This window comes from Crotalus tigris, unplaced genomic scaffold, assembly GCF_016545835.1.
Source record: "Crotalus tigris isolate CLP2741 ecotype Arizona unplaced genomic scaffold, ASM1654583v1 scf7180000024426.592134, whole genome shotgun sequence".
Lineage (NCBI taxonomy): Eukaryota > Metazoa > Chordata > Lepidosauria > Squamata > Viperidae > Crotalus > Crotalus tigris.
The window spans coordinates 392,845-415,475 of record NW_024100593.1 but is presented as its reverse complement, the minus strand read 5'-3'; the positions used below and the strand labels follow the sequence as shown (position 1 = coordinate 415,475).

The following is a 22,631-nucleotide window of genomic DNA, read 5'->3' as shown; positions in this document are numbered from 1 at the left end:
CTAGACTAGACTAGACAATATTAGACTAGACAGGACTAGACTAGACTAGACAAGACAATATTAGACAAAACAATATAGTTTAGACTAGACTAAAGACAATATTAGACTAGACTAGACAAGACAAGACAATATTCGACTGTAGATTAGACTAGACAATATTAAACTAGACTAGACAAGACTATAAACTAAACAAGACTAGACTAGACCAGACGAAACAAAACTAGACTAAACAAGATTAGACTAGACAAGACTAGATTAGACTAACTAGACTAGACAAGACAAGACAATATTCGACTGTAGATTAGACTAGACAATATTAGACTAGACTAGACAAGACTATAAACTAAACAAGACTAGACTAGACCAGACAAGACAAAACTAGACTAAACAAGATTAGACTAGACAAGACTATAGACTAGACAATATTAGACTAAACTAGACAAAACTAGGCTAGGCTAGAACAGAAGAAGAGAACACAGAACAGAACAAAACATAGAGAACAGAATAGAAAACACCAAACAGAATAGAATATAGAAAACAGAACCGAACAACACAGAATATAGAAAACTGAACAGAACATAGAAAACAGAGCAGAACAGAAAAGAAAAGAATGGAATTTAGAGAACAGAACAGAACAGAAAACAGAACAGAATAGAAAAAAAATAATAGAACAGAACATAGAAAACAGAACAGAAGAGGATGTAGAACACAGAATAGAACAGAAAAGAACAAAATAGAATAGAAAAAATCAGAAAAAAGAAAAGAAAAATAGCTTTATTTGGCCAAGCAATTTGTCTCCGGTACAGAAGCACTCAGCGCACTTGCAAAATGTGTAATTCAAGGTGTGTGCGTGTATGTGTGTGTGTGTGTGTCACCAAAACGTTCACCCCCCATGCTAGAAGGGGGTCAAGGGTGATTCCAAAGAGATGTCCTTCTGCTACGTGCCTCACAAGGCTTCTTCATGGGGTGGTTTGAATGTTTCCTAGCGAGAGAAGCCTCCTGGTCACCGCCACCTTGGTTAAACCTTCAGAGGTCCACAACTCCTGACCTTCTGACCAGCATCGACCAGGCCTGACCTGAAGGTAGAAGCTCCGAGGTCTTCTAAGCAGCGGAATAACAGAAGGGAGATTCCCCCCACGGGAGACCTCCAAGACAGATGGTTGATTCTGGCGGGAGCCATTTTCCTGAGCAGCCGTGTCCAACCTTGGCCACGTGAAGACCGGTGGACTTCAACTCCCAGAATTCCCCAGCCAGCGTACGCTGGCTGGGGAATTCTGGGAGTTGAAGTCCACCGGTCTTCACGTGGCCAAGGTTGGACTCGCCCGTGGTAGAGCAAGGGCAAGGGATGGACTCACTCTCGGCCGTGGTGAGGCGCCCGTTTTCTGGAACCTTCCGAGGGGCCGTGCAGGCCTGGCTGAGCTTCTGCTGCACCAGAGCTGGGCTCAGACGGGTGAAGTCTGGGCGGCTGATTCCGGAGGCATCGTCAAGCTCATAAATCTTGAAGATGTCACTGGGGCTGAGGCAGACCTGGAAGGAGACAAAGAGGTCCCTGAGTGAGTAGCCGTTGGCTTGGGGAGGGGGGAGGGAAGGACTCTGGGCAGTGACCTGTAGACTGTGGGAGTGGAGGGGCTTGACCGCCATGCTGGAAAGTGCAGCCATCTTGGATCTGGGCTAAGAAAGCTGCAGGAAGGGCCAGTCCTGTTTCTCTCCCTCTCGGGCGCCAACCACACGAACCCTTGGCTGAGGCTTACGTAGTGGACCATCCCTACCAGGCTGGGATGGGGCAGGGAAGAACTTAGAAGAATAGAATAGAATATAGAGTAGAGTAGCGTAGCGTAGAGTAGAGTAGAGTAGAGTAGAGTAGAGAATATGGAATGGAATGGAATAGACAATAAAATAGCATAGAATAGAACAGAAAGTAGAATAGAATAGAATAGAATAGAATAGAATAGAATAGAATAGAATAGAATAGAATAGAAAATATGGAACGGAATGGAATGGAATAGACAATAAAATAGCATAGAATAGAACAGAAAGTAGAATAGAATAGAATAGAATAGAATAGAATAGAATAGAATAGAATAGAAAATATGGAACGGAATGGAATGGAATAGACAATAAAATAGCATAGAATAGAACAGAAAGTAGAATAGAATAGAGTAGAGTAGAGTAGAGTAGAATAGAATAGAATAGAATAGAATAGAATAGAATAGAATATAGAATAGAGTAGAGTAGAGTAGAAAATATGGAATGGAATGGAATGGAATGGAATAGACAATAAAATAGCATAGAATAGAACAGAAAATAGAATAGAATAGAGTAGAGTAGAGTAGAGTAGAATAGGATAGGATAGAATAGAATAGAATAGAATATAGAATAGAGTAGAGTAGAGTAGAAAATATGGAATGGAATGCAATGGAATAGACAATAAAATAGCATAGAATAGAACAGAAATTAGAATAGAATAGAGTAGAGTAGAGTAGAATAGAGTAGAGTACAGTACAGTAGAGTACAGTAGAATAAACTAGAATAGAATAGAATAGAATAGAATAGAATAGAACTTGAAAGGACCTTGGAGATCATCTAGTCCAACCTCCCACCCACTTCCTCCCTCCCTCCCGTCCTTCCTCCCTCCCTCCCTCCCTCCTTTATATGACTCTGGCAGTGTTGAAGGAGAGCGAACCTCACCGTGTCCCAGATGTTCTGGTGGGCGTCTTGTTCTTCCAAGGCAGCAGGACTTCGTTTTGAGCGCACTGGAGAACTTTCACTTCTGTTTCCATGGCGCTCCATGTGGTGGTGATCTGTTTCATCACTGTGGTGATGGCCTGTTTCATTGCCATGGTGATGGCCTGTTTCATCATCATGGTGATGGCCTGTTTCATCGCCGTGGTGATGGCCTGTTTCATTGCCGTGATGATGGCCTGTTTCATTGCCGTGATGATGGCCTGTTTCATTGCCGTGATGATGGCCTGTTTCATTGCCGTGGTGATGGCCTGTTTCATCATCATGATGATGGCCTGTTTCATCACCGTGGTGATGGCCTGTTTCATCGCTGTGGTGATGGCTTGTTTCATCATCGTGGTGATGGCCTGTTTCATTGCCGTGATGATGGCCTGTTTCATTGCCGTGGTGATGGACTGTTTCATTGCCGTGATGATGGTCTGAGTGATCTTCGTGGTCTCCATGATCATGGCCATCTGGGTGACTGTGTGTGGCATTTCCATGATCATGGTCATGCTCATCGTGCGTGTGTCCATCATGTCCATGGTCGCTGTGGTCATGTCCATCATGTCCATGGTCGCTGTGGTCATGTCCATCATGTCCATGGTCGCTGTGGTCATGTCCATGGTCGCTGTGGTCATGTCCATCATGTCCATGGTTGCTGTGGTCATGTCCATCATGCTCATGGCCATGTTTTCTCCCAGGACCCACCTCCAGCTGTACCATTAGTTTGGTCAGTCCTGTTGGAAATCCAGAAAGGGCAGAGGTCATTGTACCTTCTTAGAGACCCATTTCCCATCCTATCTGTTCTTCTACATTCATCATCTCAACTTGGAGTCCTCTAGACCCATTGGCCACTAAACAGCCCTCCAAAGCTTGAACTAGCCTGACCCAAAGAATCATGGGAGTTGCCCATCTGGGGGGGGGCAGTTCTAATCTCTCTATTTGGGTTCCTTCAAAAGTGACCTACAATCTCATCAAACTATAGTCTCTTATGACTTGTATCTCCTAAACCTTTGTCCATGTTGACTAGGAAGTGTTGAAGCCCAGAACAGCCCTGTTGGAGAAGTCTGTTTTAGCTCTTCTACCGTGGTCATGAAGTAGAATAGGGGTGTCCAGCCTGGACAACTTTAAGACCGGTGGACTTCAACTCCCAGCATGGTTGGCTGGGGAATTCTGGGAGTTGAAGTCCACAAGTCTTAACGTTGCCCAGATTGGACACAGCTGATATAGACAGAGGGGTGTGTGTGTGTGTGTGTCCCAGGCCTATTGTTATTTACACCTCACTTCCATGGCTTTGTCCCCCAAATGTAGATGGTATCATGAAATCGTTAGACAAATGAATGGAAGATTAGTAGAAGAGAATCTCTGTAGCTCAGGAACTGGGGAGTCCTTGGTGCTGCTGAACTTGGTGGGTTGTTTGCAGATGTTTCGTTACTCAACTAGGCAACATCCTCAGTGTGAAAAGGGAATGGTGTGTGAGGAGAGGAGGAAGAGGAAGAGGAAGAGGAGGAGGAGGAGGACAACGGTTGTGGGGTCCTTGTTACTCTTGGAGCTTCGTTGTTTTCTTGCAGACGTTTCATGACCCAACTAGATGGCAATATCAGTGCTGCTAAGTAGGTCAGTTGAACCCGGAACTACAAATATTCTCTTCTATCATAAGAGCTCTGAACAGCTGCAGATCAGGATGGTAACTCTACTCCAGGGGTGTCAAACTGCCGGCCCACGGGCCGGTTGCGTCATACGGAGACCGTCCCCACCCCATCTCTGGCAATACAAAAAACCTCACAATACTTTGTGACACATCACGTCACGTGGCGAGTTTGATACCTATGCTCTACTCCAGTGATGGCGAACCTTTTAGAGACCCAGGGCCCAAACTGCAATCCAAACCCCCCTTATTTATCACGGGGTGCCGGGTGGGCGTGGCCGCAGTGGTCATGGCAGACTGGGTGGGTGGGACCTGGGCGGCGGGGGCCAGTCCTTCACCATCTTCAGGGCACGGCACGTGTGCCCGTAGAGAGGGCTCTGAGTTCCACCTCTGGCACGCGTGCCATAGGTTCGCCACCACTGCTCTACTCCATCACTAAATAGCCCATAGTGAGGGCAACAAGGGTGTGTCTCCACCCCTTCCAAATTCTGGGCAAATTCTGCTTTGGTCCTAACCTCGTAATGTCACAAGACGTCTCTTTAAGACAGACTTCCCAAGCCGGGCACCAAAAGAAAGAGACGCAAGGGAATTGGCGTCTCTAAAACAGGTGTTCTCCCGGATATGAGTCTCTATTCTACCCAGATGAAATCGCAAGAAGAAGAAGAGGACCAGACTACTGAACCGACTATAAATACCCTAAACCAAATATGGAGGTTTGAATTATTAGGGCAACAGCTTAACAATTACAAAGGGGCCCGTTCTTTTGAGAGACTGATAACTGGACGTTCTCCCTTGATTCAAACAACAGGGGTAGGAATGAAGGGAGATGCATCCGAGGTTTTAAGAGGCACTGGCATGGAAACTGGCCTGGCACAAAAAGAAAGCCAGAGTTAGATTTAAAAGTGGGTAAAGCAGTTTTTTAGAGATAGTTCTTTTTTTATATTTAGCCCTTAGATTTATAATGGCAGTTAAAATGAACTGTTAGACCAGGGGTTCTCAACCTTGGCAACTTTAAGACTTGTGGACTTCAACTCCCAGAATTCATGAATTTTGGGAGTTGAAGTCCACAAGTCTTAAAGTTGCCAAGGTTGAGAACCCCTGTGTTAGACTATAACTTTAATTGTTATATGGAAATAGATTTATGATAATGAAAGACATGTTGTTATTAAAGGAGGAGTTATTAGAATGAGAATTAGAATATATTTGTCTATAAAGAAGGTAAATTTTGGAATAATATGTGTATTTTAGTTATGTTAATTATATTATAATGAAATGAGGAAAATCAAGGTTATCCGAAGTTTAAACATTGGTTATAAAAGGCTAAATTGGGATATATAAATTGGAATTAAATAAAACCTGTAAACAGGACTTGGATATATATATATACAAGTAAAATACTATTGATAAATGTACTGACTGATTGAGCCTAGTGAGAAACTTATTAACATGAATATGATATAATATTTGTGGGAAACAGTGAGGGAATGTTATTGATGTAACCTGAGATATATATGAATGTTTTTGTTATTGACCGATTTCTCTAGCACCACACTGCTTCCTTAGTATTTAGATGTTAAAATTTGAAAAATTAATAAAACTTGTTTAAAAAAAATAAAAAATTAAAACAGCTGTTCTCAAATCTTCCCCCCCCCCCCAGGTGAGCAAGCCTACAGCTTGGAGGCTTACCTGCCAGAGTGAGGTTGTGACTCCCGTTGCTGTAGTGTTGGAAAATGTAATCCAAAAAGTAGTGTTGGTGAGGGAGAGCATGGAAGCAGCCGCCTCGTAAGACGTGGTAGGACAAGAACGCCAACATTTTCCCGGCTGGATTGGATGCCACGTGGTGGGAAACGGAGGTGCTGCTTTTAAGGATCTGGCCCACTTCTGCACAGGGCTGGGAAAGCGGAGGAGAGCAGGTGAGAAATTTAGGCTGGGCTTCCCTCTTTTGTCAGCACAGCCACGATTTTTTTTTCCAGCTACAGAGGAAGAGCAACTAATAAACACAATTAATTAATTCATAAATGATGGTTGAGGGAGTGAGGCATGTCTATAAGGAACGGCTGCTGGAATTGGGGATGTCTAGTTTAATGAAGAGAAGGATGAGGAGGGACATGATAGCAGTCTTCCAGTATCTCAGGGGCTGCCCCAAAGAAGAAGCAGTCAAGCTATTCTCCAAAGCGCCTGAAGGCAGGACAAGAAGCAACAGAGGGAAACTCATCAAAGAGAGAAGCAACCTGGAACTAAGGAGAAACTTCCTGACAGTGAGAACAATTAACCAGTGGAACCACCTGCCTCCAGAAGTGGTGAATGCTCCAACACTGGAGGTTTTTAAGAAGAGACTGGACAGCCATTTGTCTGAAATGATATAGGGTTTCCTGCCTGAGCAGGGGGTTGGACTAGATGACCTCCAAGGTCCCTTCCAACTTTATTATTATTATTATTATTATTATTATTATTATTACCCTATCAAAGAGAACAAGAGCTAAAAAGCTGGTTTCGCCATCTTGAAAGAGCAAAAGTTGCTTTCCCATATTTCAAAGGGTTAAAGAGCGACGGGATATTTCAGCAGAAACCATCCTGCTTGAATCCTCCCCATAAAGCAGAATAAGGGTACCTTAAAGATCTTCTAGTACAACCCTCTGCTCAAGCAGGAGACTCTATTCTCCATGCTTGAGAACCTATGGACTTCAATTCCCAGAATTCTCCAGCCAGCCATGCTGCATTGGCTTTTTTTTTAAGCAGCTGCTGCACACAGCTGGCTTGTGTTTAAGGGATCGTCAACTAGGACTCCAAGGTCCCTCTGACAGTTGCTGTTTTTGAGCCAAGTCTCACCTAATCTGTACTTGTACCTTTGGTTTTTCCTTTCCCAGGTGTAAAACCTTGCTTTTCTCCACATTAAATTTCATGTTGTTGTTCAAGTCTGTCAAGATCTTTTTGGATCCTGAGCTTGTCTTCTGGGGTGTTGGCTACTCCTGCCAGTTTGGTGTCATCTGCAAATTTGATGAGTTCCCCTTCAATTCCCTCATTTATGAAGATATTGAAGAGTGCTGGGCCTAAGACGGAGCCTTGTGGTACCCCACTGCTTACTTCCCTCCATGTGGATGTAGTGCCATTGAGGACTACTCGTTGAGTACGGTTTGTCAGCCAGTTACAAAGCCATCTGGTGCTGTGGAACAGTTTGCCCCCAGAAACTGTGAGTGTTCCATCACTGGAGATTTTTAAGAAGAGACTAGATAATCACCTATCTGAGATGGTACAGAGCAGGGGGCTGGACTAGAAGACCTCCATGGTCCCTTCCAGCTCTATTCTATTCTATTCTATTCTATTCTATTCTATTCTATTCTGTTCTTTATTCTATTCTATTCTATTCTACTTTCTGTTCTGTTCTGTTCTATTCGGTTCTGTTCTATTCTATTACTATTCTATTCTTTATTCTATTCTGTTCTGTTCTACTTTCTATTCTATTCTATTCTATTCTATTCTATTCTATTCTATTCTATTCTGTTCTTTATTCTATTCTATTCTATTCTATTCTATTCTACTTTCTGTTCTATTCTATTCTATTCTATTCTATTCTGTTCTTTATTCTATTCTATTCTATTCTACTTTCTGTTCTGTTCTGTTCTATTCGGTTCTGTTCTATTCTATTACTATTCTATTCTTTATTCTATTCTGTTCTGTTCTACTTTCTATTCTATTCTATTCTATTCTATTCTATTCTACTTTCTGATCTATTTCTATTCCTATTCTATTCCTATTCCTATTCTATTCTATTCTATTCTATTCTATTCTATTCTATTCTACTTTCTGTTCTATTGCTATTCCTATTCCTATTCCTATTCTATTCTATTCTACTTTCTGTTCTATTCTATTCTGTTCTGTTCTGTTCTGATGCTGTCTAAGCCACCTTCTCAGAGAAGGTCCATCTTCTCAAACCTTGACCCAACAGCCTCTTCCTGGAAATCTGGACCAACTTCACTTCACTGGCCTTTGAAGGCCAACTGAAGTTTGTGGCTTCTCCAGGACTTTAATTCACCAGTGAGGGTTTACGGCAAGTCTGCAGGTTTTATGGTAATTCTGTATTCTATCGGCACTGCAACAGTTTATGTGGCAGGCTTGATGATTTTATGGTTGTTAGGAGTTACTGATTTTTATGACTCTGGAACTCAGTTGGAACTCAGCAGGCCCCCAACGCTGATATCTCTCTGGTGACTGCTCTTATTTAGGACTCTTCCCCAGCCAGCTGTGGCCCCACCACTGCCCCTTACCTCCTCTTTTTTGACGGACTTGGCATTCCTCTGGATTACAAGCATCTGCCGGGCGACTTTCTCCGAGGTGGGTCTGGCCGCTGGGTTCCCATCGAAGAATTTGCTTTGGAAACCACGGACCTCAGACACCCAGTGTTTCTTGGTCATCGCCGTGCAGGCGGCCACGGGATCCGAGAAGTAGACCACCAGCCCTGCCGAGAAGGTCAGCAGCTCCGGGGAGGTGAGGTTGACCTCTCCAGACGTGGTCTTCCCTACCAGTTCAAAGACGTTTGTGGGCGAGAGGCACTGCAGAAGAGAAGGAGATGGACGCGGTCTTGGCCTCGGTCAACAGAGGTTCCGCAAGGTTGATTCCAAAATGGGTTTCAACCTTGGGTTGAAGGAGGTGCGGCGGCGCAGAGGTTAGAAGGCAGCATGGCAGGCTAGCTCTGCCCACTGCCAGGAGTTCGATCCTGGCCGGCTCAAGGTCGACTCAGCCTTCCATCCTGCCCAGGTCGGTAAAATGAAGACCCAGATTGTTGGGGGCAACAGGCTGACTCTGTAAACGGCTTAGAGAGGGCTGTCAAGCACTGTGAAGCGGTATATAAGTCTATGAGCTATTGCTTGGGAAGGAAGGAAAGAAGGAAGGAAGGAAGGAAGGAAAGAAGGAAGGAAGGAAGGAAGGAAGGAAGGGAGGGAGGAAGGTGAGAAGGAAGGAAGGAAGATGAGAGGAAACGAAAGAAGGAAGGAAGGAAAATAAGGAGAAGGAAGGAAACTGTGGTGATGCACAGGAGTTCAGTCTTGATGAAGTTCAAGGTTGATTCAGCCTTCCATCCTTCCGAAGTCGGAAAAATGAGGACCCAGATTGTTGGGGGCAAATAGGCTGTAAACTGCTTAGAGAGGGCTGTACAATCACTGTGAAGCGGGATATAAATCTATAATCTAAGATTAAACACCTCTGAAAGGCCGCATGGCAGGCTAACTCTGTTCACTGCCGGGAGTTCGATCCTGACCTTAGAGAGGGCTGTAAAGCACTGTGGAGTGGGGTATAAGTCTGAGTGCTATTACTTGGGAAGGAAGAAAGGAAGGAAGGAAGGAGGGAAGGAAAGGAAGGAAAGAAGGAAAGGAAGGAAGGAAAGAAGAAAAGAAGGAAGGAAGGAGGAAGGAAAGGAAGGCAGGCAGGAAGGAAAGGAAAGAAAGAAGGAAGGGAAAGAAGGAGGGAAGGAAAGAAGGAAGGAAGGAAAGAAGGAAGGAAAGAAGGAAGGAAAGGAGGGAAGGAAGGCAGGAAGGAAGGAAAGAAGGAAGGAAAGAAGGAAAGAAGGAAGGAAGGAAGGAAGGAAGGAAGGAAGGAAAGAAGGAAGGAAGGAAGGAAGGAAGGAAAGAAGGAAGGAAAGAAGGAAGGAAAGAAGGAAGGAAGGAAGGAAAGAAGGAAGGAAAGAAGGAAGGAAGGAAGGAAGGAAGGAAGGAAGGAAGGAAGGAAGGAAAGAAGGAAGGAAAGAAGGAAGGATAGGAGTTCAGTCTTGATGAGGTTCAACATTGACTTAGCCTTCCATCCTTCCAAGGTGGGAAAAATGAGGACCCAGACTGACTCTGTAAACCGCTGAGAGAGGGCTGTACAAGCACTGTGAAGCAGGATATAAGTCTAAGTGTTGTTCTATGGGACTGAACATCTCTGGAGTATGTGGAGATAAGGTTACAGGGAGTTCTCGACCGATCAAAACTGAGCCCAAAATTTGTTCAGTGAGCTTTGCCCCCATTTTACAACTTTTCCGGCCACAATTTGTTAAACGAATCACTGCAATGGATAACTTAGTCACACGGTTGCTAAGTGAATCTGGCTTCCCCATGGATTTCGTTTATCAGACAGTCGCAAAAGGGGAATCACACGACTCCCCCCCCATCCCACCCCCAGGACGCTGCAACCGTCGCAAGTAGGACTCGGTTGCCAAGTGTTCGAATTCTGATCACGTGACCACAGGGGTGCTGCAACGGTCGTAAGTGTGAAAAGCGGTCCGAAGTCACTTTTTTCAATGCCGCTCTGACTTTAAATGGTCGCTAAATGAACCGTCGTAAGTTGAGGACAGTCTGTATTGTGGAGGACAGCAGAAGACCGTACAAAATGAACACCAAGCAGGCCCAGCTGGTGTTTCTCCTATTGGACCGCTTAAAGGCAGGTGGACTTCAACTCCCAGAATTCCCCAGTCAGCAAAATAAGTAAGGTAAGTAAGTAAGTAAGTAAATAATAAACCCTACAGAAGAAGCACACTGAGGGAGGAAGGGAATTAAGACAAATTAAGGTGCAGGGACATAACACTGATCCCAAAGTCCAATTCGATACAGAATCGAGCTGGAAGGGACCTTGGAGGTCTTCTAGTCCAACCCCCTGCTCAACCAGGAGACCCTTGCAGAATAACAGAGTTGGAAGGGACCTTTAAGATCATCTAGTCCAACCTCCTGCTCAGGCAGGAAACCCTATACATTTCAGACAAGTGGCTATCCAGTTTCTTTTTAAAAGCTTTCAGTGATGGAGCACCACAACTTCTGGTGGCAAGCTGTTCCACTGGTCGATTGTTCTCACTGTCAGGAAAGTTCTTCTTAGTTCCAGGTAGCTTCTCTCCTGGATGAGTTTCCCTCCGTTGCTTCTTCTCCTGTCTTCAGGTGCTTTGGAGAATAGCTTGACTGCCTCTTCTTTGGGTCAGCCCCTCAAATACTGGAATAACTGCTACCATGTCACAACCTAATCCTTCTTTGTCATGGTTTCCCCATCCTGCTGGGAAAAGTGGACCACCGAAAGAAAGAAAAAATGCACGTTTTTGATTGGTGATGCTGGATAAAGTTGCAGACAATTGGACTTGGATGGTGAGCAGATATTGTGGAGAAGGCAGGACAAGAAGCAACGGATGGAAACTCACCAAGGAGAGAAGCAACCTGGAACTAAGGAGAAACTTCCTGACAGTTAGAACAACTAACCAGTGGAACAGCTTGCCACCAGAAGTTGTGGCTACTCCTTCGCTGGAGGATTTTAGGAAGAGATTGTCTCACATTGTATAGGGTCCCTTGCTTGAGCGGGGGGCTGGACTAGAAGACCTCCAAGGTCCCTTCCAACTCTATTCTGATTGAACTACCATCTGAATTGGTATAGGGTCTCTTGCTTCAGCAGGGGGTTGGACTAGAAGACCTCCAAGGTCCCTCCCAGCTGTGTTCTGATTCTGAAGCCTAGCAGGTTCTGACGAGAAGGAATACAAAGGAGAATCAAAAGCGATCCGATTAGTGTCACTCAAATCTCAGCAACTCGAAGAGGGGTGGACTTTGACTTCCAGAATTCCCCAGCCAGCAAAAGCTGGCTGGGGAATTCTGGGAGTCAAAGTCCACCCCACTCCAAGTTGCTAAGCTGGAGAAACATTGAACTGAACAACAAACACTCCAGAGTAAAAACTTGTGGTCTAATCTGGAGAGCGGTTAATGGTTCCCCGGATTCCTGCTCAGTCTGAAGTGCTTGCACAGAGTTTATGCAAATAATACACCAGTCCCTGCCGGAAATAATAAACCTGCTCCAGTTTCCTTCCTGTAAATGGGAGGTGTAAATAATCAGCTTGGAAGGGTGACAGCCAGGCCATTTAGAGAGAACTGCCATGTAAATGTAATATTGGAAAATTAATAAAAAACTTGGGGGGAAAAATAGAGAGAACTGCCAGAGTTATAACGAAGAAAAACATCCTCATCCAGGCTGTCAATAAAGGCACCCAGGGCTTGCTCTGGATTTCCTGCTCCCCTTCTCTCTCTGGGATCCCCCCCAAAATAACTAAGACACTGGCAGCAGAGGTAGCCCCAGTCCTCGCCTTTCCGACCAGAATATTGATTGATTGATTGATCGATCGATCGAATTGATTTGCCACCCGCCTCGTAGCCAGCGATCCTGCCCCTAAGCCAGGCAGTTGTTAAGCAAGCATCGTCCCATTTTACGGCCTTTGTTTTTTGGGCCAGGGTCGTTAAACGAGTTGCTGCCATTGTTAAGCGAAACGCGCCGTCGTTAAGCGAAACTGGCTTTTCCTGTTGACTTAGTTCGAAAGAATCCAGCTGGGGAGGTTACCAATGGTGATCACATGATCCAAGAAAGGGCAGCTGCCTTCAGCTGTTATTTATTTACTGTATTTTCTGGCGTATAAGGCGACTCGGCGTAGAAGACGACTCCCGACCGACGCCGATTTCCATGCCTAGAAAGTCGTCTTATTCGCCGGAAACTACTGTAATTTCCAGCATATAAGATGACTCGGCGTATAAGACAACCCCCGACTTCGGCACCGATTTCCACGCTTTGGAAAGTCGTCTTATACACCGGAAAACACAGTATTTATTGTTTTAGACATAAATAAACTGTCCTAAGTACATGCCAGTTGCCAGTTGCCAAGTGCTCGAAGCTTTCATTCCATAATCGTGGGGATGCTGCGACGGTCGTATCATAATAATTATCATTATCATTATTATTATTTTGCAATTGACTAATGGCGAATCTGTCGATGCCAATGGTGTTCACGTGGTGCTCCAGTTGTTTTGGGATTGCACCCAAGGCACCTAGTACCAATAGTAATAGGTGCCTTGGGTGCAATCCCAAACAACTGGAGCACCACTTGAACACCATTGGCATTGACAGATTCGCCATTAGTCAATTGCAAAAGGCGGCCTTACTAGGAACTGCTTCCATCTTGTGACGATATCTGTAATACCATCAAACATCCACATCTGCCTATCCCAGGTCCTGGGTAAGGACTCGATAGGTAGACAAAATGCCAAATCCAGTCTGAACATCTGGCTGACCGTGCGATGATCATCAATAATAATAATAATAAAGGCTTCTGGTTCCGGTTTGCGGCGGTGCGGTCGAGAGAAGGGAGTCGTCCCTTTGCCGATCGAGTTTCCCCTGCCGGTAGACCCCTTAGATTGAGGGTAGAAAAGACGCTCTGGAGGAGCGTCTACCATTGAGGAGACTTCTTGGATAGTTGCAGAGGAGTGGCAGCATCCTCTGTGCACCAAGTATCTCCTTTGGGCCGACGGGGTATAGATCGGCCAGTAAAATGGCCAATCATTTAGCTGCACCAACTGCAAGCCACAAGATCAGCTAAGCAAACTTGAGAACCACCTGTTAGAGGCACCTAGCTAGAATTTGGAATTCTGATCCTGCCTTAGGCACGGATCCTGGCTGAGTCTGGCCTAGTTATTCATGCATGCTCAGCACCAGGAAAAAAAAAAAGGCGAGCAGGGCAAAACCACTTTGCAGATGGTGAGAAAACTGCATGGACTTGTCCGGGCACTTGCTTGGAATCACGGCTGACTTGAGGTTTGCAGAAATTTGTCACAGCGACAGGCTTCAAGTCTGCCCAGCCTGGCAGATCAGGCTGCCCAGGATGGCCCAGCCGGGATTGGCAAGCCATGAAGGCTGCCCACCGCTAACCGAAGCCGGGCGGATCCAGTTAATCAATGCTCTGCACTGTTCTGCACACGGTTTCCAAACGTTTTGCGACTGGAGGGACTGGAGGAGAAAGGAATCAAAGCACGTTTGAGGGTCAGGACTGGATCTGAGCAAGGCTTGGCATGGGGCAAAGGGGCAAAGGGGGCACGGGGGGGGGGAAACCCAGGTAGAACAGCCCATCAACGTTTTGCCTCTTTTCTTGGTGTGTCCGGCCACCAGCTGGACCATTTGACTGCATCTTGTGCTCCTTATCAGCCCAGCAGAATTGACCCTGCCCTGGGCATTCCCTCCTGCAAAGGACCCTCCAGGGTGGGGGTCTGGGTACTTCTGGGTTCGACTGCGAAAGATCTGATTTTCTTGCTAAGGTGGGCCAAGACTGTGGCTGGGACAGGGTGGGACGCTGGGAGAGGCGGTTCCAGCCACCTGCCTTCCGCTGAACCCCCTTTTCTTGGCACGAGGGAAGGGAAGGGGGAAGGAGAGGAGGGAAGGGAAGACAAGGAAGTCAATGGACGAAGAAGGGAAGAAAGGAAGCGGGAAGGAGAGGAGGAAAAGGAAGAAAAGAAAAAGTAATGGATGAAGAAGGGGAAAGGACAAGAGGAAAGGGAGTAAATGGATGAAGCGGGGAAGAAAGGAAGGGGAAAGGAGAAGAGGAAGGAAGAAAGGAAAAAGTAATGGATGAAGAAGGGAAGGGGAAAGAGAAAAGGAAAAGGGAGTAAATGGATGAAGAAGGGAAGGGGAAAGGAGAAGAGGAAAGCAAAGAAAAGGAAGTAAATGGATGACGAAGGAAAGCAAAGCAAAACAAGAAAAAGTCCTCTCTCTTTCTCTCTCCCTCCCTCTTTCTTTCTTTCTTTCTCTTTTTTCTTTCTTTCTTTCTCTCTCTCCCTCCCTTTCTTTCTTCCTCCCTCCTTCCCTCTTCCTTCCTTTCTTTCTTTCTCTCTCTCTCTTTTTCTCCCTCCCTCCCTCCCTCTTTCTTTCTTCTTTCTTTCTTTCTTTCTTTCTTTCTTTCTTTCTCTCTTTCTTCCTCCCTCCCTCTCTCCCTCTTTCTTCCTTTCTTCCTCCCGCCCTCCCTCTTTCTTTCTTTCTTTCTTTCTTTCTTTCTTTCTTTCTTTCTTTCCTTCCTTCCTTCCTTCCTTCCTTCCTTCCTTCCTTCCTTCCTTCCTTCCTTCCTTCCTTCCTTCCTTCCCTCCCTCTCTCCCTCTCCCTCTCCCCCTCCCTCCCTCCCTCCCTCTCTCTCTCTCTCTCTCTCTCTCCCCCTTCTCTGTCTCTCTTCCAACTGAAACACTTTCCTCTCTTGGGCACAAACATTGTGCAACCCATCTGGGCGAGGATCTGCCTGCCAGCCTCCTGCACTCAGCTCCTAGGAACGCAAGGCAACTCCCGGCATTTTCCTTCAAGGCTTCTCGCTCAAGTGATATTTCCAGTTTTTCCCGTGCAGAGACGGCCTGAGAACTTTTCCTGCCTTGGCTTCGTACCAGGATTTTCCAACTTTAAGAGGGGGGGACTTCGACTCCCAGAATTCCCCAGCCAGCTCTGGGAGTCAAAGTCCCCCCCCTTAATGTTTCCAAGATTGGTAAACCCTCCTATATAGGCAGAAATGAGCAAGCTTGGGCGGTTCCTGGTTGCAAAATGAAAGCATTCCCAAAGATTCCTGTCCCTGGAATTATTTTCTCCAACTCACGACCTTCTCCGTCTCGCCCCCCTACCCAGGAGACCCTCTCCTCACAATTTCATTTGGCCCTTTGCCCGTCGGGGTAAAAATGCTGACTTTTGGTCAAACTCTGCGTCTTCTCTCTTTAACTGATCCTGATTTGGGGGAAATTCCTGCGTTTTGATAGCTTCCTCAACCTGCAGGAGTCTGGGCTGACGATGGCCATAGGCCCCATATGTTTGGGGGAGACTAGTATAGTTTGCTCTTTGGCAAAATACCATTTGTCTGAAATGGTGTAGTAGGGTTTCCTGCTTGAGCAGGGGGTTGGACTAGATGACCTACAAGGTCCCTTCCAACTCGGTTTAGAGAGTGCTTGCACTTAAAGCAGTATATAAGTCTCATAAATAAATAAATAAATATTCTATTCTATTCTGTTCTATTCTATTCTGTATTTCTATTCTATTCTATTCTATTCTATATTTTATTATTCTATTCTATATTTTATTATTCTATTCTATATTTTATTATACTATTCTATTCTATTCTGTATTTCTATTCTATTCTACTCTATTCTATTCTGTATTTTATTATTCTATTCTATTCTATATTTTATTATTCTATTCTATATTTTATTATTCTATTCTATTCTGTATTTCTATTCTATTCTACTCTATTCTATTCTGTATTTTATTATTCTATTCTATTCTATATTTTATTATACTATTCTATTCTATATTTCTATTCTATTCTACTCTATTCTATTCTGTATTTTATTATTCTATTCTATTTTACTCTATTCTATTCTGTATTTTATTATTCTGTTCTATTCTATCTATTCTATTCTATTCTGTATTTTACTATTCTATTCTATTCTATTCTATTCTATTCTATTCTATTCTATTCTATTCTATTCTATTCTATTCTTCTATTCTATTCTGTATTTCTATTCTATTCTACTCTATTCTATTCTGTATTTTATTATTCTATTCTATTCTATTCTATTCTATTCTATTCTATTCTGTTCTATTCTATTCTATTTCCCTAATTTATAACCCTTTGTTTAGTGGCCATTCAAAGCTACACCAGCACTGAAAAAAACTGACTTACAACAGACCCTCACACATATGACCACCACGTCCTCAGGGCCACAGATCAACATTCAGGGCTTAGCAAACCAACATGTACACAGGTCATCCTCCAACTCACGATCAAAATTGAGCTCAAAATTTCCATTGCTGAGGGAGACAGTTCTAAAGTGATTTTTGCCCCATCTTACGACCTTCCTCGCCACACTTGGTAAGCGAATCACTGCAGTTTTTAAATGAGTCACATGGTTGTTAAGTGAACCCGGTTTCCGCCTTGACTCTGCTTGTCAGACGGTCACAAAAGGGGGATCCCTGCAACCGTCGTAAACACGAGTCAGTTGCCAAGCATCTGAATTTCGATCACGTGACTCTGGGGGAGGCGACGAAGGCCGTAACTGTGAAAAACGGTCGTAAGTCACTTTTTTTCAGTGCCGTTGTAACGTTGAGCGGTCAGTAAATGAATCGTTGTAAATCGAGGATGACCTATATTTGTGACGGTCGCAGCATCCCGGGCTGATGTGATCATCATCTGCGACTTTCCCAACCAGCTTCCGACAAACAAAGTCAACATGGGAAGCCTCATTCGCTTAACGACTGCACGATTCACTTAACAACGGTGGCCAAAAAGGTGGTAAAACAAGGCACCCCTCACTTAAAAACCGCCTCGCTGGAGAATGGAAACTCTGATCTCAACAGTGGTCATAATCTGAGGACTATGTGGTGACATCGTGGTTGGGGTGACTGGCTTCATCGTATGGCCTCCACATCACCCTCTCGAGAGACAACACACACACACACACACACACACACACACACCCAAGATGACGCACAAAAATGGAAGGACATTTTTTTAGATTCCCACAACAGACGAACAGCTGCAGAATTTGAAGGAGTCTGCAGAGAAGGCTAAACCAGGGGTAGGCAACCTCAGCTCTTTCATGACTCGTGGACTTCAACTCCCAGAATTCCTGAGCCAGCATGGCTCAGCTTGGAAACCTCTCCCTTTCCCCTCAGCATGGCTGGCTCAGGAATTCTGGGAGTCAGGAATTCTGGGAGTTGAAGTCCACGAGTCATGAAAGAGCCAAGGTTGCCTACCCCTGCCCTAGACCAGGGGTGAGGAACCTTGGCTCTTTTATGACTGGTGGACTTCAACTCCCAGAATTCCTGAGCCAGCCATGCTGAGGGGAAAGGGAGAGGTTTCCAAGCTGAGCCAGGCTAGCTCAGGAATTCTGGGAATTGAAGTCCAGACACACCAAGGTTGGGAAGCACTACCTCAGACTGTATTTTTTTCTTCCTAATAACAGCAAATTCTTGCCTCAAGAAACAAATATGCTTGTTAACACAGATTGCCAGTAGAATAAAACCTTCTGGGTATAGGCCAGGGATAGGCAACCTTGGCTCTTTTATGACTCGTGGACTTCAACTCCCAGAATTCCTGAGCCAGCCACGCTGAGGGGAAAGGGAGAGGTTTCCAAGCTGAGCCATGTTGGCTCAGGAATTCTGGGAGTTGAAGTCCACGAGTCATAAAAGAGCCAAGGTTGTCTACCCCTGGTCTATATTATAGGTGTCCAACCATGGGAACTTTAAAACTTTGGATGTCAACTCCCAGAATTCCTGAGCCAGCCATGCTGAGGGGAAAGGGAGAAGTTTCCAAGGTGAGCCAGGCTGGCTCAGGAATTCTGGGAGTTGAAGTCCACCAGTCATAAAAGAGCCCAGGTGGCCTACCCCTGACCTATACTATACCTATACAGAAACCTATTCTGAGATTTGTTTTTTTAAATCCTGAGATTTGTTTTTTAAATTTGTTTTTAAATCTAAGATCTGACTTGATTTCAAGTGAGAAGACTAAAATAACACAAGTAACATTTAATGTTTTTAGGAACTAATTTTGGTGTTCACCACTGCAATGGGAGTGATGTCGATCTGAGGGAATTATATTGCTATTTCCTGGTCTACACAGGTAGTCCTAGACCATAGGTAGGCAACCTTGGTTCTTTTGTGACTCATGGACTTCAACTCCCAGAATTCCTGAGCCAGCATGGCTCAGCTTAAAAACCTCTCCCTTTCCCCCCCCCTCAGCATGGCTGGCTCAGGAATTCTGGGAGTTGAAGTCCACAAGTCATAAAAGAGCCAAGGTTGCCTACCCCTGGGCTAAACGGACTACCTTAATTAAAGCAAAAAAGACAATTACTTTTATTTCTCCTTGGAAACCACTTCTGGACTTTGTGCTTGAGGTGGGGAAAAAATGAAACTTTGATTTGGGGTTTTCACTCACTAGATAGCTTTGTTGTTCTAGAAATGGCTAGTTTATATTATTACGTAAAAAAAAGTTGAGGTTTGATTGGATTATTCTCCTACACACCAAAGGGAGTCGGACGTAAACACTATTTCTTTCTTTTTACCGTTTTCCCTTTCCTTAGACTAGAACAACAGTTGGAAGGGACCTTGTAGGTCATCTAGTCCAACCCCACCTCAAGCAGGAGACCCTACGCCACCTTCTCCCTCCCCTATTTTTCCTACTGTTTCCTTTTGTATTTTTGTATTTTATATTATAAACTAATTTTAAAAACAGGGAGAGAGACTGCCTCCTCTTGATTTCAGCCCTCAACCCATTTCTTTGACTAGGTGAAACCTCCTTCTGGGGTCTGCCAGCCAGCCCCCGAACCCCCCTCCCCCTCTTATCCGGTGACAGTTTTCCCAACTAACGCAATTGCAAAACTCCCCCAAAACATTCAAAAGCAGAAGTTTCTCTGCACCGCGACTTCCTTGCTCTCAGCGTCTCTGACGAAGCTCACCAAATTTGCCTGTGAAGCCAAGTGAGTAGCTGGGATGCGGGTGAGAATCCCCCGGATTTGGGGGCCGTTGTAGATTAAGACCCCGCTCTTTCTATAGGGCCTCCTATAAGGAGAGGTTTCCTGACAGGGAGAACAATTAAACCAGTGGAACGACTTCCCTCCAGAAGTTGTGAATGCTCCAACACTGAAAGAGAGACCGGACAGCTATTTGTCCGGAATGTTATAAGGATTCCTATCTTAGCAGGGGGAGGGGGGCTGGACTAGAAGACCTCCGAGGTCCCTTCCAAATCTGTTCTTCTGTATTGTTTTGGAATGGTCACGCAGATGGAGGAGTTATGAACCCAGCTGGCCCCGGCGAAGGGCAGCCTTAAGGTGCCTGGGCTCCCACGGGCACAGCCTGTCGCCGAAGCTAGGAAATTCGGGGGTGTCGGGGGTGGAGGTCAGCAAAGCCAGGCCCAAGTCCCACTCCCCACTTCTCTTCCCCTGTGCCTCTTTCTCTCCTTTAAGCAGCTGCAGCTGCTGCTGGTCTTGCTGAGACCACTCCTGCCCGGCGCCCCAGCCCTTTGCACCCAGGCTGGAGTTTGACCCAGGCTTTCCAGCGGCAGGGAGGACCCCGCCCGCCCGCTAGCCCCACACGGTACCTTTTCACACGGCACGGCCGAGCACTGCACCCGGGACCTTGCAATATTTAACAGGGCATCCACCGAGCGACGGGGCAGGGCGCCTTCCTGGCTATCAGACAGGACAGCCCAGAGCTCCTGCACAGCTGGCTCTTGGGGGGGCTCCGGCAGGGCGGCCCCTAGGAGGCAGAGGAGCACCAGGGCCACCCGGGTGAGACTCATGGCTGGGCAGGAGGGCTCGGCTGCCAAGGCTGCTGCCACAGGTGTCTTCGTCTTCTCGGCCCTGGGAAGTTTGGAACAGGTGCCTGGGCGCTGAGGTCTCCAGCTGCTGCTGCTGCTGTTGCTGGTGCTGCTGAGGCTGGGCTCAGGTGATTGGCTCAGGGTGGAATTGCCCCAGGTTAACCATTCCACAAAACCTGTCTAGCTCCACCGAGCCCCTGCCCAGAGGGGAGGGCAGGCCTTGGCCAGGGGGAGCAGGCGAGGTGGGGCAAGGAGGGCCAGGAGCAGGAGGCAGGGCGGCCAAGACAGCAAAGCCGCAAGGAAGGGAAGGGAAGGCGCCCAGGTCTTGCTCAAGCCCCTGAGCTCATCCCGTGGAGGGTAGCAGGGGCGGGGGGGGGGCTCTTTCCTAACCCGGGCAGGGAAAATCCCTTTGCAAGCCAGGTTGAGTCATGTGGACGGGGCTTTTTTTTTTTTTTTTTGAGGGGGTGGGAATGTTTAGAAGAACGGTTGGATCGGTGAAAGGATGCTGGTGCTGCCAGAATTTGGGTGCCGGTTCTGATGGAGAGCATGGACTGTGTGTGTGAGATTTCAACACTGGCAATTTTTAAGAAGAGACTGGACAGCCATTTGTCAGAAATGGTACCGGGTCTCCTGCCTGAGCAGGAGGCTGGACTAGATGACCTCCAAGGTCCCTTCCCGCTCTATGACTCCACAAGGGTCTCCTGCCTGAGCAGGGGGCTGGACTAGATGACCTCCAAGGTCTATTACTCCATGAGGGTCTCCTGCCTGAGGAGGACGTTGGACTAGATGACCTCCGAGTTCCCTTCCAGCTCTACTACTCCACAAAGGTCTCCTGCCTGAGCAGGGGGTTGGGCTAGATGACCTCCAAGGTCCCTTCCAGCTCTATTACTCCACAAGGGTCTCCTGCCTGAGCAGGAGGTTGGACTAGATGACCTCCAAGGTCCCTTCCAGCTCTATTACTCCACAAGGGTCTCCTACCTGAGCAGGGGGTTGGACTAGATGACCTCCAAGGTCCCTTCCAGCTCTATTACTCCACAAGGGTCTCCTACCTGAGCAGGGAGTTGGACTAGATGACCTCCGAGTTCCCTTCCAGCTCTATTACTCCACAAGGGTCTCCTGCCTGAGCAGGGGGTTGGGCTAGATGACCTCCCAGGTCCCTTCCAGCTCTATTACTCCACAAGGGTCTCCTACCTGAGCAGGGAAGTGAAATGTTTTCAAGGGAAAAACCAAGAAACTCCAGTTGCCTTTCGGAGAAAAGCCCTTTGGGGGCACCCATGACCTGGATAAGTGACAGTCTCCATAAATATTGAGGTGGGATCGACTTTTTAGTGGAAGCTAAATTATAAAAAAAAACAGTTGCATCTAGTCCAATGAAGAGAAGGATGAGGGGGGACATGATAGCAGTGTTCCAATATCTCAGGGGCTGCCCCAAAGAAGAGGGAGTCAAGCTATCCTTCAAAGCGCCTGAAGGCAGGACAAGAAGCAACGGATGGAAACTCATCAAGGAGAGAAGCAACCTAGAACTAAGGAGAAACTTCCTGACAGTGAGGACAATTAACCAGTGGAACAGCTTGCCACCAGAAGCTGTGGGTGCTTCATCACTGGAGGTTTTAAAGAGAAGACTGGACAGCCATTTGTCTGAAATGGTATATAGGTTCTCCTGCTACACCAGGGGGTTGGGCTAGATGACCTCCACGGTCCCTCCCGGCTCTGTTATTCTCTTTCTGTTATTCAGCCGGCCGTTGGGTTCAACCTGGGCTTTTCCCTTCCTTGGGTTCCTCAGGAGGAGAGACTGCAGGATTTGACTCATCCAAATGGTTTCCGTTTGAACCACAAGACGACACAAGTCTTTTTTGGCTTCTGGGTGCGAAACCAGTCCTTGTTGAATCACCCAGACACCTTTCCACAGCAGGCAGGGGAGGGGTCAGGCCGATGGGCTCTGCAGCTGACAGGAAGGCTCTGGCGTCTAAAGACAGACAGTCCCTCAACTTACAAGCATTCATTTAGCGACCGAAGTTTCAGTGGCCCTGAAAAAAATGGCTTACGGCCTGTCCTCGCACTTACGACCCTTGCCGAAGCCCTAGGATCGCATGGTCGAGATTTGGGTGCTTGGCGACCGGTATTTACAACGGTTGCAGCGTCTCGGGGTCACGTGATCCCCGT

At 46.3% G+C, this 22,631-nt stretch overlaps 1 protein-coding gene across 1 annotated transcript in view; it reads right to left on the bottom strand.

Annotated features, from left to right (window-relative positions):
- Positions 1-20,768, bottom strand: part of SLC39A4 (solute carrier family 39 member 4) — a 34,998-nt gene extending 14,230 nt beyond the window's left edge. Inside the window, exons 1-5 of the mRNA XM_039330167.1 lie at positions 20,250-20,768; positions 8,638-8,922; positions 6,059-6,263; positions 2,689-3,461; positions 1,356-1,527 (exon numbers count right to left, since the gene is read on the bottom strand). Coding sequence (XP_039186101.1) covers positions 1,356-1,527; positions 2,689-3,461; positions 6,059-6,263; positions 8,638-8,922; positions 20,250-20,450 — 1,636 coding nt within the window. The 5' untranslated portion in view covers positions 20,451-20,768. The remainder of the gene's footprint in view (positions 1-1,355; positions 1,528-2,688; positions 3,462-6,058; positions 6,264-8,637; positions 8,923-20,249) is intronic.
- Between the last annotated feature and the right edge of the window lie 1,863 nt (positions 20,769-22,631).